This window comes from Curcuma longa, chromosome 1, assembly GCF_044706935.1.
Source record: "Curcuma longa cultivar G26 ecotype Majalengka, Jawa Barat chromosome 1, ITB_CL_G26_1.1, whole genome shotgun sequence".
Classification (NCBI taxonomy): domain Eukaryota; kingdom Viridiplantae; phylum Streptophyta; class Magnoliopsida; order Zingiberales; family Zingiberaceae; genus Curcuma; species Curcuma longa.
The window spans coordinates 5,848,050-5,866,711 of record NC_133861.1 but is presented as its reverse complement, the minus strand read 5'-3'; the positions used below and the strand labels follow the sequence as shown (position 1 = coordinate 5,866,711).

At 44.7% G+C, this 18,662-nt stretch overlaps 1 protein-coding gene and 1 pseudogene across 1 annotated transcript; both read right to left on the bottom strand.

The window, feature by feature from the left end:
• Nucleotides 1-4,416: 4,416 nt before the first annotated feature.
• LOC141838916 (transcription factor MTB1-like) lies at nucleotides 4,417-6,204 on the bottom strand. The gene has a single exon (XM_074726543.1). The coding sequence runs from the start codon at nucleotides 5,867-5,869 to the stop codon at nucleotides 4,454-4,456; it is 1,416 nt and encodes a 471-aa protein (XP_074582644.1). The 5' UTR covers nucleotides 5,870-6,204; the 3' UTR covers nucleotides 4,417-4,453.
• A 3,399-nt stretch (nucleotides 6,205-9,603) lies between these two features.
• Nucleotides 9,604-10,202, bottom strand: LOC141823121 (agamous-like MADS-box protein AGL29; annotated as a pseudogene).
• Nucleotides 10,203-18,662: the final 8,460 nt, after the last annotated feature.

The window sequence follows — 18,662 nt, the reverse complement described above, 5'->3', positions numbered from 1 at the left end:
TAATTATATATGTATATATATTATGTGGATTAATTCAGTCGGTTGGATCGACTGGACTATTAAATTCGATATCATAGTCCATGCCGAATTAATGACGTCCAGATTAAAAACCACGCCAAAAAAAAACTATTTCTCTTTTTTTAAAAAAAATATTTAAATTCATATTTTTCAAGTAAAGAGGGATAAGAGAGTTTTCCACGTGATGTTACATCGTTGTTGACCGAATAAGACTTCATATTTATTACAAATTAATGACAGTAATAAAGCATTATTAATCCACAACTTCGTCATCGTGTTCATGGAATGAAGGCCAATCTTCTCTACCAGTACGGTGACCCGATCCGCATCGTGAGATCCGCTCTTGGGTTCGTGATGCTTCCACTATGGAGTCGTGTTACCGTCGGTGACCCCAGACCAATTTCCTTCGAAACGGCTGCAGCTCATACCTCGTCACCAACGCTCCGCCTTCGCCGCAACTTTCAACGACACCCTCGCCGATCTCTCTGCTCCTCCATCTCTGGCAGCAACTCCTCTCTCCAGTGTTTCGGTTACCTCTCCGCCTCCGACTGCCTCGCTTGCTTCTCCACTGCCGAAGACCGGATTTGCCGTTGCGGTCCCGCGCCTACGGTACGATCGACAGCATCCCCTTTTCGACCAGGTAACGCCCGCCGAGAACAGGAACTCGTGCGGGGGCCGAAACGCAGCTACCGGAGGATTCACAACCTCGGTGACGTCGCTGGTGGCGCCGTGGCGGATTTGAGAGCTGCCACCCGAGAATCCCAGAGTTTTTGCGGCGGCGGAGAGGGAGTACCTCATGAAGCACATTTTAAAAAATTAAAAATGTTATATTATATAGCACTCAAAATAATAATAAATTCAAAATTAAAAATAACACTCAAAATAAATTATTTCCTGATCACATAAATAGCTTATATAATAGTTGACAATATTTATTAATATAATTTCTTCAAAAAAGTAAAATTAATAAAATTTTATTTACATTAGATAATATCTCAAAAAAATTTAAATAATTTAACAACTTTATCAATTAAAAAATTATTATAAATTTTAAGTAATATTACATTTCAAAAAATTAAAAAACTATCAAAATAAAAAAAATTGATGATACATCAATTATACTTTTAAAAGTGGTTGATAGATTAGCAAAAAGTCTTTTTTAATATATTTACTAGTATAATAAAATAATTTGAGATGAATCTAATATAAAAGATAAATAATAAGGCGTATAAAAAATATTATTAGATATGAATTCTATAATTTTTTATATATTATATAGTTATCATAATCTTAATTAGTACTTTTAAATAATTATTATTCTAGTATTATAATATTTTTTGACCTGACATAACATATATATTCATAATTTTTTCATTTATAAAAAATAATTTTTTTTTATAAAATCATGTTTTTAGTTTAACTCGTAAATCATTGTCACCAATACGTTGAAAATGTTATTATGAAAATGTTAAAGTAATAAAATATCAATTTACAAAAACTAATGTAAAAAAGTAAAATGATTTTTAATAATATATGAGAATGAAAATTTTAAATTTTAATTGATATTATTATTTGATATGATATATTATTTATAATTAATACGGTTAATAAATATTCACAATATAAAGATATGAGTATTGTTATCCGTTGAAAATTTTTATTTTTTCAACTATTAGAAAAAATAAATTCACCCTATTATAATTTCTATTAAAGAGATTACAAATGGAACAAATATAAAATAAAAATTTTATGAAAAATATATAATTAAAATAAATAAAAAATTTGATAAGAATGAAAACAATGAGATGAGATTTTAAAAAATCATTTAAAATTATTTATTTTCATTATATTATTGATTATCTTTTTTCCATTTCAAAATAAATTTAATCAATTTAAAATATATGAAAATGATTTTAATTTTTTATATGATATAGAAAATTTAAAATTATTTAGAGATAATTTTCTTTAAAATAGTTAAATATTAAAAACTTTTTAACAAATATTGATGATTTATTTTCAGAATTATTTTTTAAAAAAATAATAATAAATTTAAGATTAAAAATAGATAACACTCAAAATAAATTATTCCCTAAACACATAAATAGTTTAATTATATAATAGTTTGACAATATTTATTAATATAATTTTTTCAACAAAAATAAATTAAAATTAATAACATTTTATTTACATTAGATAATATCTCAAAAAAATTAAATAATTTAACCATTTTATCAAAAAAAAATTATTATTAAAATTTAATGTAAAATTTTAATTAATATTACATTTAAAAAAAAAATTAAAACCCCAAATATTTTTTTGAGCCTGATGATTTAAATAAATGATTGAGACAGTTAGAAAAGAGTGAATAACTTCAATCACTTTGTTTTAATTTCGTATTTATCGTTTGCATGCACAATGAAAACTTAATAAAAAATCCATATTACATGCACAACTACTAAATTTTATTTGATTCACTGCTTCCTAAAATGACTAATCCTAATGACTATTCTCATTATTTTTTTCTTTCCCAGATATCTTTTTAAGATAAAAAAATCTCTTACAACTCTTTCACAACTAATTTAATAAGAAAACAAATACATAAAAGTAAATACAAATAAATTTATAAAAATCTCACTTTTGATCATTGTTCATTATTTTATAATACCTCTTTATTGATTTGAAAATGCATCAATACTTCGTAATCAAATCTTCAAAAATCGACACTTTCAAATAATCTCAAAATCCCTTTTTATAATGTTGCATTCAAACTGATTTTCACATACTAATTAATTATTTATTTTTACCAATTAATTGTTTCTCTATAGTTCGTCAATTGACATCTACATAATTTTTTTTTACTTTATCAATTGATTGTTGAGCCATACCAATTAATTATTTATTTCCAATCGAATTGGTCAATTAATTTAAAAATTTTTTATTCACTAACCATGACCTACCAATCAATTGCTATTGCTAGGAGCAAACTGTTGAGTTGCAATGGTACAAACATAGTTCAACATCTAAAATATTTGGAAAAGATCATGAAATTAAAATGATGAAAAATATCTCCATTGGTATGAGACCTTTTGAGAAAGCTCAAGAACAAAGTCATGAGGGTTTAGGCCCAAAGTGGACAATATCATACCATTGTGGAGATATTTTGATTCTATCGGTACTAACAAGTGGTATCAGAGCGAGATCGCTTTTTACCGGACTAACCGTCGGATGAGCCATGATTCAGATCTAACCATGTGGTTTAAACCTTAAACAAAGGAAGTAGGTGCTCCCGTGTCTGAATCAAGAGGACCAGATACCAGGTGAGAAGTCCTAGTAGATCGGGTGGACCGAGGGGCAAAAAGTCCTAGTTACGATTAGATAGGAAGTCCTAGTAGGTCGGGTGGACCAAGGGGCAAAAAAAAATCCTAACTACGACTAAGTGGGAAGTCCTAGTAGGTCGGGTGGACCGAGGGGCAAAAAGTCCTAGTTACGATTAGGTGGGAAGTCCTAGTAGGTCGGATGGACCGAGAGGCAAAAAGTCCTAGCTAGTTACGATTAGGTAGGAAGTCCTAGTAGATCGGATGGACCGAGGGGCAAAAAAAATCCTAACTACGACTAGGTGGGAAGTGCTAGTAGGTCGGATGGACCGAGGGACAAAAAATCCTAATTACGATTAAGTGGAAGTCCTAGTAGGTCAGGTGGACTGAGGAGCAAAAAGTCCTAACTACGACTAAGTGGGAAGTCCTAGTAGGTCGGGTGGACCGAGGGGCAAAGATCATGAGGTTAAAAGGATGGAAAGTATCTCCATTGGTAGGAGGCTTTTTGGGGAAAGCTCAAAAACAAAGCCATGAGAGTTTAGATCCAAAGTGGACAATATCATACTATTGTGAAGATATTTTGATTCCATCGGTACTAACATAAACACCTTATTTCTTCCCAAATTAAAATTTTAAGATTTACCAATAATTGCTAACTCTATATTAATATTTTCAAGATTGAATTCCTATTTTACTTCTATATTCATATCAATCGAACCTTTATAATACACTTGAACTTCCATCATCTCCAATTCAACCATCTCATCTTTCACTTCGACTTCCCATCTGGTACCAATTTTCTATTGGACTTTTCCACTTCTAATCAAATCTCTAATCAATTTTAACCTATTTAATTCTTCTTCAACCAATTAATATATTAATCAAACATCTAAACCCAATCGAGTCTTCTCGAGCTTAATCAATCAAGCTCGATCAACTTAATTCATCTTGACCCCAGTTGCATAAAAAAACGTACAGATCACTCTAATAAAACTAACTAATCGCAACTAAAAGCTAAATAATCGATTTGCTAAATAATTATATCCTATAATTAATTAACAACCAAATAGGCACATGTATACTAATACTAATTATAATTCAATTTCGCTACTAATAATTGACTACTTAGACTCCAATGCTAAAGCAGAAAGTAACCTCGACTTCACATTCTCATCTGGCGATCGGACTACGAAGGTGTGCAATACGCCGCCAGTGTCTGCATCCACCTTGCTGTCCACCACACTCATCTCCGACCTCCTCAGCGCTCCGATGACTTTGGACAACGGGTGCCCCTCCAACGGGCAGCTCACCCGGACGATCACCTCCCTCTCCCTCGTCTCCACCTCGATCTCAGGCTTTCGGTGCTCCCAAGGGGCTGCGCCGCCGCACGCTTCGCGCTCCGCTTCCATCTCCTTCACCTTCTGCTGGAGCTCGGTGATGTAGGCGATGGCGTCGCCCAGCAGCGAGGCCTTGTCCATTTTGGAGATGTTGGGTACCACCGCGCGCAGGGCGTAGAATTTCTGGTTTAGCTTCTCCCTCCGCTGCCGCTCCGCCTCGACGTGGTTCAGCGCCTCGTCCCGGCCGTTCGACGGCTTCCACCCCCTCTTCCGTGGCCGCCGCTCGTGTGCGGCCGCTGTAGCCTCCGCTTGCGCTTGCTTGCTCGGGGTGTCTACCTTTAAGATCGGGTTCCTTATTGGCTGATCGCCTGGCTTCTTAGTCATCTCCGACGGCCTCTTTTGCGACTTGGTCGGCGCGGTAGCACAGCCATTGACCCTTGCGCGGCTGGGCTTCAAATCGTTCCCAGAGACCGCGACATGGCCGCAGCTGCGGTTCTCCAGATCAAAAGCGGATCTAATCGAGCGCAGCATCTCGAAGCTCTCCGGCACGGCATCCAGCGAGGCCAACTCAAGCATGGAGTCACCGACCGGCACGAAGACGGTCGTTCGGAACCCCGCCGACCTCGCCAGAAACGCACGCACACTGCCAGCCACCGGCGATGCGAGCTCCGCCTCCGAGATCCAGATGTGCTTCCCCGAGGCAAGCGCTCGCCCAGGCGCGTCCACGCCTTTTGGAAACGAGAAATACATCGACACCAGGAAGTACATCTCCGCGCCGGTGATGCGATCGAGTCTGATCGCGTAGTTCTCGTCGTCGGAGCCGCCAGAGAGGACGTGGAGCCGCTCGAGCACCCGCTTCCGCATCCTCTGATTCGCGCCATCGAGGCGATCGCTGCCGCCCTCCTCCACATCGCCCAGCTCGCGGCAGTGACCGTCGCCCCAGCCGAGTACGAGATCCCCAGAAGAGGACCGCGAGATCTGCCAGAATATGGCGTAGGCCCAGCCGCCGCCGGACGAAGGCGGTCCTTCGACGAGGGTCTGCAGTTTGGTTTGGAGATCGCCGTCGCCGACGCCGGCCGCTGTGAGATGGCCGTCGTAGGAGCACAACAGGCGAGAGCTGATGTAGTCGAAAGCCTGCCAGCCGAGCACCGCGATCGCCATTTTCCGATCCTCGTCGGACCAAAATTTAGCCATCACCATCCCGTTCGATCTCACAGCCCCAACAACAATCCCGCCATTCCTTCACAACTTTTCGATTCTTCAACCCAGAAATCCGATCGAAACGAGCAACGAAGAGATGGAGAAGAGGAGGGCAGCGAAGCCCGTCGACGGAGAGGGGAGGCGGTCAGCCAAGCGACTCGTGGCGCGTGGTTGGAGTCCACCCCGCGCTTAATAAGAAAACGCGAAGCGAGGCGAGGGCGAGCGGAGACGAAGGCGGTCCCACCAGTCATGCCAGCTCGAATTCTCAAAAAACGTTAAAACGTGCTCGATTAATTTTACTTTATTTAGACCGTACGTTTGGCTGCGCCGGGTTGAGTTAGGTGATCAGTCACGAAGCACGTGGCATGGAGTCCTTTTACTTCCTTTGTAGTTAATTAATTGAGAAAAAAAATTAAAAGAAACCGCAAGCGTCCTTTTTTTTTAATAAAAAAATTTCACTAATATTTATTTAAATTTTTTTAATAAAAAATGTACTTTTTTTCAGTTACACAACATGTTGAAATAATAATTTGTCTGAATCCGATGAAGCATGGCGCATCGTGTGTGTGGTCAGAAATTAACGAGTTGATCGGGATGGGAGTCCATGACGGGGAATCTCCATCTGGATTTGATTCCCTTATATCTTTCTTTCTTTATTGTTGAATATGTTTTCTCTGACTCGACGCGATTGGAATGTGGTCGCCCACAGACAGCTCAGCTTCCCGAAACTCTCTTGCCTTGCTTATTCACGCTGTTTGTTTGTAGCGCGGTTAAACATGTTAATCCATAGCGGGATAGATTAATTCATTTATATGACATCTTAAACGGATTAAAAAATTTTCAATCAACGAATTATAAATTAGGCGGATTAATTCATAAATTTATAAAAAATAAAAATATATATAATTAAAATTTTTAAATTTGATTACAGATTAGATAGATTAAACACACATGAGTCTATAAAAAAATAAAAAATATATATATAATATTAAAAATTTTAAATTTGATTATAGATTAGGTTAAATCTACGAACCCATCTAATATTTAAATTTTAGAAGGAAAAAAAACTTTTCAATCCGTGGATCAACTCAAGTTTACCATGGACCAACCTACAAGAGTTGTGGACTCAGACGAGCCAATCCACCTAGATCTATCTTAAAATAAATTGATAAAATACCAACTCAATCCACTTAAATTGTTTGGCGTGGGCAGATCAATCTAATGGATCTAATCTAAAATTGACAGTTCTATTTGTTTGTATTAATTGCCTCTTCAAAAATCTACTATCTTGCTCACCTTGTTAGTAGTAGTCCTAAAACCAATTATGTGATGATTGACTAGAGATTTTTGTATCATATTCTATTTTTAATAAAGACAAAGTTTGATTAGTATATATACTTCATATTTGTGGCAAATGACTAAATATAATAATGTCATTGAGTAGTAGGTTCTAATCTACATCATATCAATTAGTTAAATTGATAGTGAGATGATATGGAGAACACTACTCTTAACTATTCCTAATCAAGTATTAATATTTAAGGACAATATTAATATATGAGACTAGAATGTAGATCAACTGATGATGACTTAATTTCATAAGTTATGGATATGTGATATCATCTTGACACATAGGTATATATTAGAAAATATATACTGAATTGACATATCATGAGAAAAATTCATGGATCATTATATGAGTGTCATAAACTTTCTCATGTGACTATTGGTATAAATAGTTCTTAGACCTGAAGTCACTACGTTTCCCTACATAAAGAGTTGTGTATTTTAGTATCATCAAACATCACCGGTAACAGGATAGACTATAAAGGCGATCACTGGACATGCAACGAATTATGCGGAGGGATGTGAGTGATGTATATAGAATCTATCCCTCCCATAGGACTAGAGTGATATCTATCGGGTCGTTGATCGAATAGGACTACTAAATGCATGGTCATACTCAAAAGAGTCAATATGAGATATTGAGTTCATTTACTTCAGTGAGTCTACTCGGGATCAAGAAACACAAAAATTGATATCGAGGATGACATGGTCTATACCTTATTGATCAATCTAGATATCGAGGATAGAAGGACATCATCATACATTATAGTAGTGACGAAAAGGTTAGGTTGGATCTCGATTTTCTCGTTACTTAGGTAACAATGATGCTTTGCTAGATGTCACTTATTACTTATGTGTCTAAAATATTTTAGATACATTATCAACATTATGAGAATCTATTGGATCACACACAAAGGATACGATGCTTCGAAGATTGATTGATTTTAGTTTAACTAAAATATGATCCATCGAATTGGATTAATTGAGTTAGACTCAAGTGAATCCAATTGGATTATGAGATTGAGTCTAATTTGAGTTAAACTCATTTAAATTAGACTCAACTAAATTTGAATGAGATATTAATTTATTAAAATATTTAATAAATTAATAATAGAGGAAGGTCAAGGGTTTTTCTCTTCATTGGATGCGGAGAAGAGGAAGAACCAACATGAGAAACATGTGCTCTATTTGAGTTTTCATTGGCTTTAATGTGGGTAAGCTAAAGAGGCAAAAACTCTTCATATTCATGAGATGAATATAAAAGGTTTTCTTCTTACACTTTTCAAGAAGAACAAGGCGTTTTTGAGCTCTCTTCTCCCTCTTGGCCAAACACCTCTTTTCTTCGTCCTCCTTGTTTTGGTTGAATTTTCTTGTGTGGCTAGCACCACAAAGGCGATTCTTCTCCAAAGCTTGAGATCGTGTTCGTGTGGATACACATAGAGGTGCAGACGCTTGAACGTGCAAGAGATCCGTGAACTGAGGACAAGCGAGATAAGCGAAGGGCACGATTCAAAGGTATAGATCTATTAGATAAATAAATCAAACTTTGTACGAGTTTTCTTTCGTATGGATCGCTCTTTGGGATCCTATTTCCACTGTGAATTTTATTGTTTGTCGCATAGGATTCCCTACACACCTCCCAACTATCGGGGGGGAGGTTCCATTGAGCATTGATGTCCTTATCCACTTGAGCATAATAGTTCTCGAATGACGAGGAGTCCTAACCGAGCGAGCTCTTTTGATCTCAACCTTCGACAATCTTTGACATAAAATCAACCTAGCGAGACTACTTATCTTGAAAGCGACATTGAACTAATGACCAAGCAACTTCAGAAGTACGGTTCAATGATTATCACTCTTATGCAGCGCCCCGCTCGTGTTACTGTGTAATTGGCCAACAGGCGGCAATTTGCTCATGTGGATGTTTATGTAGCCCACTTAGGGTTCACGCGGCAGCTTACGTGGACCTTCCACCTTCTTAGCTATATAAGGTTCCGTGAAAATAAGTGGAGTTATGATTTTCATTTCGCATGTAAAGATAACTTGCAACTGATGTTGATGTATAAATTTATGCACCGCACAACATGCAACTGAAATTATGCATCAGAAGAGTATTGTTTCTAATGCTTCTTTGTGTCTCTGAGAAAGTGGATTATCATTGTCTACGACCAACTCTTGCCCGGTGCCATTAACTTCCATCTCATCATGCTAATTCATCTCAATGCTCCTAATTTATTTGATGATGAACCGACAGCCATCTATCTTTAGTATTAGTTAAGTGAAATTCGAACACTTTGAATTATTAAAAAAAACTATAAGTGACTTTGGAATGTAGAAACTATCAAATTATTACAAAACACAGCTGATCGAGATTAAGTGATACAACACTAGAAGTCATAGCCTTGAGGTACACAGACAAAATTCAACAAATTTGGAGCCGCCATCGTGGCGGCGAGAAAGACAGCTATGTTGATCGCCACACTCGATGGTTGCAAAGCCTCGACAACCAGTTGCTCCTCCTTGCCCGCCACCTCCGCTCGCACCCTCTCCAGCGTGCTCTGCAGCTGGTCGAGCTTCGGCAACCCGAGTGCCTCGACGTCGACATTTAGCAGGTCGGCCACCGAGCCCCACGGCCAGAAAATCGCTGCCTTCCTCCTCCTCTCCGCCTCGAGCCGCTCCGCGAGCGGCGACTCCTGCCGACCAAGCACCTAAACAAGGGCCCTGACGAGGGGTGGTGCCAAGGGGGAGCAGGCGAGGCAGAGAGGTAGCGGGTGAGCACGGAGTCAACGAAGAGGTGGCCGAAGGAGAAGGGCTTTCCGTTGGGGGTGAAGGCGAGGACGGCGAGCTCGTCACCGCAGAGGACGGAGAGCTCGTTCGCCTTATTGAACACGCCGACGCGACGCTTGGAGAACCACACTTGCCGCGCCGACGCATCCTCGATCACCTTCATTGCGATCCTTTGACGACCTCAGCTTGTCTTCTTCATCGCCACTCCCATCTCCTTCCTTCAAGTTCAAGAACAACCAACCCGAGACGAGTATATATATATATACCCACGAGGAGCGCTGCGACATCTATTTGCTTGTGCGAGGAAGGAAAAATCGAAAAGGAGTTATGAGTTACGACGTTGGGGAGAAATTTGGAGTTACGCGATCAAAGTTAGGGCGTGCGGTGTTAATGTAGCAGTGTTTTCACGTTTATATTTGTCAGCCGCATTTTCCATTCTCCACAGAAAATGCATTTTCTATTTACTTAGAAAATGACTTCTCATTTTCCAGAAAATCAAATTGAAAAACACAAAGCAAACAATAATTTCTAGAAAATAAGAAAATGAAAACAGAAAAATACCAAACCAAATGCCTTCCTAGTTTGCTGGGTGCTCTCGATGAAGGACGATGGTAACAACAACGAAGGACAATGTCGAGGGAAAACCTAGTTTGTTGGGTGCTCCCGATGGAGATTTTCATTTCGCACGTAAAGACAACTTTCTTTGTCTTCTTCAAGCACTTTGGTTCTCTCATGTCGTCGAAGGGGTCACGCCAATAACGTTGATCGCAGATTGACGAGCTTTGATCCGCAGGATGCTAGAGGCAGATGCACTAAAGAACCAACACCATCACATTCCCGGAGGAAGAGGGAAAGGAGGAGGCCGAGCGGTGAAGATTAACTGTTGAAATAACTTAAAAGAAGGTCTGCTACATATACACTGGGACTATAGATTAAGTGATTGAAATAACTTAGAGACCTACTTTATAAACGTTCAAACTGTGGGCTATTAAAATTAAATCTGGATCTTTTGAGAAATTACTTTATATAGAAGTTGAAATTGGCATGAGAATAACAAAAAAAACATACTGCAACTACCAGGAGAATACTTTTTGCTGAGTTGCTATACTTCATAACCTAATTTGCGGGGTCTCATGGAGAGTAATTAAGAGTTGGACAGCGACAAAGGACGACCTTAAGAAAAAAGCCTAATTTGTCGGGTGCTCCCGATGAAGGACGGTGGCAGCAACGACGAAGGACAATGTCGAGAGGAAAACCTAGTTTGTCGGGTGTTCCGGTTGAGAACGGCTCCTGGACACGTCACCGGACCTTGCTCGCCGTGGATTGGAACAGAAGGAGGGGAGGAGAGCGGTGTGAGCTTCAAGGGTGTCAGGACCGGACCCGTCAACATGCCGGGGAGGAGAGGAGGGTGCAACCGCCGGAGAGGGCCTCCACATCGAGGAAGGAGAGAAGATCAGCCACCGAAAGACCCTGCAACACCACCAGAGAACAGAGGTCATCCTGGCGCCGGGGAGTCCCCGGACGGCCACTTCGACGCTCAAGTCAGCCCAATCAGGAGGAAAAGAAGTACAGTAAAAGCAAAATACTGTAATGAAAAGCTCAGCCCAAAAATGATAAGAAGAGTGAGAGAGAGAAGAGAGAGATCCGAGCCCCCCCCCCGTTTTATTATACCTGAGGAGGTCATTTTATAGCACTAGGAGAGAAGGCCACGATTTTGTCTGACAAAGCATGGTCTTGAAAAGATGACCAATCACATCTGCATTTAATGCTTGATTAAATTATTCCTTGGGGAGAGAGACCATTCTGACAAGTCATGCCTTTCATAAATGCTTGACAAAGTTATTGCATAGAGGGAGAAGACCCTTTCTGGAAAGTCACATCCTTCTGACAAGGCATGGTCCTTAAGAAGATCTTGATAAGACCTTTCTTGATATGATATGACCTGACAGAATTGAGCCATCGAGCCGAATGGAGGCTGGGCTGTGCCGAGTGGAATTGGCAGAATTAAGCTGAGTGCGGGTGGCCTGGGTGGAGGGCTGAGCCGAGTGACAGGGAGCTGAGCTGCCGAATGACAGAGCTGAGCTGCCGGATGGCAGAGCTGAGCTGTCGAATGGGTTGTGGCAGGGCTGAGCTGCTGAGTGGCAGAGCTGAGCTGCCGAGTGGCAGAGCTGAGCTGCCGAATGGCAGTGCTGAGCTGCCGGATGGCAGAGCTGAGCTGCCGGATGGCAGTACTGAACTGCGCCATACCGACTGGGCAGAACTGAACTATGCCGAGCCGAATGGATAATTTGACTTCTTTCGGCCTTTAGGGATAGGCCGTGACGGGAGCCGACCGAACCCCTGGGTGAGACCCGGATCAGACTCGAGTCAAGTCTGGGTCATCCAGAATACTCACCGGAACATAAGCCTCCCCGCTAGTCTAGTCGAAGGGAGCGTGAGTCGGACTGACTAGACTGAGTCGGACTCGAGTCTGAGTCGGGTCCGTAGACTCAGCCGATCAAGTGGGAGAGAGACAGGACTTCGAGAGACGCAGGGCACGGTAGAGATAATTGACTCAAGTAGTCGGTAAGGAGCTAGCCGACCGCGGAGGAGTTGGAGTCGGGCTAAGGGAAGTCGGACTCGGACCGGTAGAGAGTCAACCATGATAGAGATAATTGACTCAAGTAGTCGGTAAAGGAGCTAGCCGACCACGGAGGAGTTGGAGTCGGGCTAAGGGAAGTCGGACTCGGACCGGTAGAGAGTCAACCATGATAGGCGACGACTCGGCTTGGTGGGGAGTCGGCCATGATGGGTGGCGACTCGGCTTGGTGGGGAGTCGGCCATGATGGGTGGCGACTCGGCTTCGACTCCACCGACTCGGCTTCGGCAGCTGATTCGGCAGCAGTCGGAGTTGGGCAGAAGCACGACGGACTTAGATTCGGGACTCGGCAAGGTCAGGAGGCCTTGTACAGCAGGGGAGGCAAACTTGTCATGTGCATGAGAGCCGGCTGGCGTTACACCGCGAGGACAGCAAGCGGGGCACGCCAGAGTCGGTGGAGTCGGCTTAGTGGACACATGGAATCGGTGACTGCCAAAGTTGGCAGGTAGCTTGCGTAGGAGTCGGCAAGGAGTTGAGTTTGGTAGACACATGGAATCGGGACGTAAGACATATTGTGCTTTTTACTGATGGTGTGTAGAGGTCTCCTTTGCCATCCTATCCCATCAATCAATCACTAAGTCCCTTAATTTGAAACGGCTCCATGTCCTTGCCTATTTATTTATTTCACCAGATGGGATAATTCCGTAGTCTCTTGAGAAGATTCGTTTTATGTAGGATCCATTTGATGAAGTATGAGCGTTCGTTATCTGATCACAGCAGAGTCAGTAACGCGCAGCAGTCGGCAGCGCGCAGAAGTCGGGAGCCTTTGTCCTGCGGTGTGTCGGGCTGGGGCGCGCGACACCACTGGCCTGGCGGAAGGCAGTGCACAGAAGGAAAATAAGAAGTGTTGCGAGCCTAGGAGTCGGCGGACGTGTCAGCGTCCACAACCATAGGCATGGCGAGAGCAGGTCTGCGGCCGGCTTGCAGTGCGCACAGGTCAGTTTCAACTGTCATGCAGTGGTGAGGTCGGCAAGTCGACATGGAGTCGGACACGCAAATGGGAGTGCCTCTCAAGTGTTGATTCTCTCTCCTCCCTCTTCCCAAACAAAATGAACCACATAAGCAACCTCATTCTTGAATCAAGAGAAGCTCGTGATTCCCAAAGAGAGCCTCTTGTCTCACTGTATCACAACCACATGCATGTTGTTAGCTTAGCTTCGGCGTTTTTGCTTCTACTTGGCGTCAATACAAACTGCTTTCTTAGCAGTCTTGTCTTCGTGGACCATACATGATGTACGAGCTAGGTGGACGCTGCCCTTATAGAAGGATCGAACGCTTACGCTCTGTTTGGATCGGGTGAGGGACGGTTCATTAATGGAAGGGAAAGGAAGGGGAAGGGAGGGGAAGGGAAGGAAAGGGAGGAGAAGAAAAGTAACCTTGTTTGGGAAGAAAGGAAGGTTAAGAGGAAAGGATTTGAAAGTTAAAAATATAATAGTCAAAAATATCCTTTCTCACTTCCGCTCGCTCTTCTTCCCCGACATCTCGGCATCGCTCCCATCCCGACATCGCTGCTAGACATGATGCAGCACGCCTCTGATCGATCCCGTGTCTCGGTGCCGATCTTCATCGTCACCGTGTAGTCGTACTCGAACTTGCCGTTGATCGATCCCGTGAAGCTGTGAGACCCTGAAGGCGGGAGACGAGTTCATGAATAGTCGATGCGATCGCACACTGAAAAAGAAAGGTTCGGAAAAGATCACCCTTGTTCCGCGGCTCATACGAGGGCCTTTTGCAAGAGCTCGGCGTCCGCACGGCGGCGGCATCGGAGGGCACTTCGCCGCGTTCATCTCTACATCTGGGAGGCGCTTTGGTTCGCGAGGAGGCTGCAACCTGCAACGACATCTCGAGATTTCGATCAGCATGACCAGAAACTCACAGCGTGAACAAGAAGGGCACCTGCAGGTGGAACCAAAGCCGCTCGTCCGGAAGTAGAAGACCTGCTCGTAATGGTGGAGCAAACTCAGGTAGTACCTGCGCAGCACGAAGGAGGCTCTTCTTCCCCGACATCAGGCCTGGTCGCGGTGGCGCTCGCGCATGGCTTGGCCCTCTTTGTCGGCGTCTCCATCGCGGCCAACATCTCCGGCGGCGTCTCCATCGCGGCCTCTTCCCCGATCGGTTTAATGGGTAAAATTGGAATAAACATGAGTAATATTTGCTTCCCCTCCCTTACACCCCGATTTGGGGTGTAAGAAATTATGGCTATTCATGGGCATGAAAGGGGAACACTTCCCCTTCTTTCCCCTTCCCTCCCTTACCTCACCCCATCCCAAACAGAGGTAAATTTTTTTTTCCCCTTTCTTACCTTTCCCTCCCTTTCCCTCACCTCCTCCCAAACAGAGCGTTAGGAGCGATCCTTTACCATAAACCCAGCTTAAGTGCTATTAAGAAGGAAGGACCGAGATCCCATAAAAATTGGTAATTACTCTGTCCGTACTTGAATCCCGAGGGTCAAGGACGGGGGAATCAAATGGGCTGCTCCGCAGGAGACCGGAGCCGAAGGGATCCTCAAAGAAGGGATTGAGGTGGCTGTGGGAACCGAAGCCCAAGTGAGCATTCGTCCCCTTATAGGAGTCGGCCGCCGGTAGCGGCAACGCGCGGCTTTCAACGTGTTGGGTGCGCGAGAGAAGTCAATCGCGCAGGCAATCGTGCGGTGCCCGAGAGAAGTCAGCCGCAGATCAGCGAAGTCGGCCAGGCGCTGCTGTTGGGCGCGGAGTAGGGGAGATCTCTTGGACGAAGGCGCCGTCTTCCTGCACTCAAGGACGAAGGCTCTCAGAACGCTATGGAGTTTGATCAAAGCAGGAGAGGTACGGAAAGGTCTCCGAGTCCGACTGAGTTTTTGCTGCAGAAATAGATCTTGAGGACCTTGCTAGGCTCTATTCTCTCCTACCTCCGCTTCGACTTTCGGGATGGTTCTGCTGTCACAGTTCTCCCCGACCGGCATCGGAGAAGAAGACCAACACTCGGCTTTGTGTCGATTGCGAGAAAACAACCAAGATCTTGCCAGCTGCTGCCGCCTGCGCCTATATGCTGACTGCCGCCAACCTCCCGAGTCCGCTACCGTCATCCTAGAAGATGGTGGTTGGAGCGGGTGTCCAACAGTCGGCAGAAGGCTCAGGAGATCGGCAGTTGCTGGGTAATGCTCGTATGTGAATCGTCGCAGACTAGAGAGGCCGGCAGTCGCTGGGCGGTGTCCAGAGTCGGCAAGGGCAGTGGGCAAGTGCAGTCGACAAACTGTTGCCGACTGCTCACGTCATTCGACGTGGCAGCGCTCGGCAGTGGAGTAGGCTGTGTCGCCGAAGGAGTCGGCAAGTGTATTCGGCGAGCTTTTGCCGACTGCTCACATCACTCGACGTGGCAGTGCTCGGCAGTGCCGGAGGAGTCGACGCAGTGCCGGAGTGTGTGGAGAGTTTGGCAGTCTCCATGTGTCGGAGCATCAAAGTTTTAGGTGGCGGCGACATCTTTCTCGGCGACAACGAGGGGACTCGGGTGTTATCGAAGTGGATGAAGATTCGAGCAGTGGCGGCGTATCCCGTGGGGATAATACATGGACACCGATGCGCATCGAGAGCCGAGTGTAGGAAAGCATTCAGCATTGACTGCTCGGTGTTGGCCGTGTAGCACTCGAGTGAGTCGGTGCTTGTGTCGCATGAAGGGTCGTGTGAAGGTACGTGGCTTGCATGAAGGCACGTTTCCTGTATGAAGGTACGTTGCATGCATGAAGGTTTGTATGAAGGCATGTGGTTTGCTTTTGTGTTGCATGGCTTGCATGGCATGTGGCTTGCATGTATTGCATTAGTGTTGCATGCAAAACACTCAAGTTAATAACTTTGTGTCGGGCTCATCATACTGTAGTTTTACGTGTCGGGAAGAATCGATCAGAGACTATATAGAGGTCTCCCATCAAATTTAGAGTTGGTCGAAGGGTTGTAGAGGAGTCGATCAAGAGCAACCAAAGGTCATGGAGAGTCGGTCGAAGGCTTAGCGGTGTGGAAGCGTCGACCGACCAGTAAGGGGAGCAGTCCAGAGCTATAGAGGCAGTGAGGATTCAAAATTAGAATACCGCAGCATGCCGAGTCAGGATAGACTGAACCCTAAAGAGGGTAATTGTCGATGAAGATGTTCCGAGACCAGAGAGTATATGGAGGACTCGGGAGGAAGTATGCTCATTAGTTATATTGAGGTATTGAGGTGTGACACCGAAATGAGAGGCCGGCACAGGATGAGATGATCGCAATACTTAGATGGATGGCTGAGTGACTTAGATAAGAGATGGAGTAGCCTGGATGCGTGGCTTAGAGACTTGAATGAGTGACTGAACAGTCGGGATGAGTGACAGTACTAGGATTATACCAGCACTAATACACCGGATCCCATCAGAACTTCAAAGTTAAGCGTGCTTGGGCGAGAGCAGTACTAGGATGGGTGACAGAGTGGGCGGACTGTCAAAATCGCCGAGTGGCCATGTGGCCAAGCCGACAAAGTTGTCGAGAAAGGCTGAGTGAAGCTGAGTGAGTGGCTAACTGACTGAGCAGAATGGCCGAATGACTGAGCGGACTGGCCAACTGATTGAGCAGAATGGCCGAATGACTGAGCGGAGTGACCAACTGACTGAGCAGAATGGTCGGATGACTGAGCGGAGTGGCCAACTGACTGAGCGGAATGGCCAACTGACTGAGCGGACTGGCCAACTGACTGAGCGGATTGGCCGAATGACTGAGCAGAGGAAGTCCGATTGGATGGCTGAGAAGCCCGGACGAATGGCTGAAAGCCTAGATGAAGGGCTGAGAAGCCTGGGATGAATGGCTGAGAGCCTAGATGAAAACCGCTTAACAAGAGAACCGCGTGAGTTGACCCCACACCGGTAATATGACTCGGTTGCCCAGGCGAGCTCGTCCCCGGCTGCAGGAGCGCGGGGGAGTTTGAGAATTGTAGTAGATGGCGGTGACAGACGCTGTAGCGGATCCGATTCCGCGATTCGGCTCGACCCCGGCTGTGCGAAGCGCGGGGGAGTTTGAGCATGAAAAGATAGCAAGTGTTATGAAATTTACCAGACTTTGATGTGGCTGCCGGATGGAAGGAGCAGGGCTGAGCTGCTGAGTGGCAGGGCTGAGCTGCCGGATGGAAGGAGCAGGGCTGAGCTGCTGAGTGGCAGGGCTGAGCTGCCGGATGGAAGGAGCAAGGCTGAGCTGCTGAACAAATAAAGTCGAGGGGCCTGTAAAGAGGCTGAGAGGTTGAATTTGAGCTTGATCCTGACTATATCCGAGTCGGTGGTGGTTGAGCCCTGAAGAGGGCGTTTGTCGATGGAGTAGGTCCGAGACCTATGCAGAGTCGATGGAGTAGGTCCGAGACCTAATTATGTCGGTGGAGTAGGTCTGAGACCTATGCAAAGTCGATGGAGTAGGTCCGAGACCTAATTATGTCGGTGGAGTAGGTCCGAGACCTAAGTTTGGCTCAATCCGCGATTCTGTCCAAGTCGGGAGAGTATTGGGAATGGCTGAAGAGCCTTGGCTCGGGGAGGACCTGCGGAAGTATCATTGTTAATTAAGTGTAGGAAAAATAAAGTGCATACCATGACCCTGAATGTTCTTGACCGCTAAATGCGGTAAGACCGGAGATGCGTAGCGTTCCATGGCCTGGCTAAGTCTTTGCCCTCTACATCGGTCCGAGATGCGTAGCGTCGATGTAGGACCGGGCCTGGGCCTGAGCCTGGTGGGCCGGGGCCTGGTAAGCCTAATGGGCCTGAGGGGCTGGAGCTCGATAACTTGAAGCTTGAAGAACCGGATCTTGGTGGGCCGGGGCCTGGTGGGCCTGAGTGTAATGAACTTGCGACTGATGGGCCTGATGATGATGGGCCTGTGAAGGATGGGCCTCCATAGGCCCAAATAGCTGGCGCGCTGGCGGTGGTGGAGCTTCGCCGGAGAAAGAATGAGGTCGTGAGGGGCCAGCTAGTACCTGCGGCGGTTGCCTGGAAACTGCTATGACTGCAGCGGCGGCAGCCACGGCTTTGTCAAACTCCTCCTG

Excerpts from the sequence above, each read along its gene's own strand:
- LOC141838916 (XM_074726543.1), bottom strand. The coding sequence starts at position 5,869 with ATGGTGATGGCTAAATTTTGGTCCGACGAGGATCGGAAAATGGCGATC.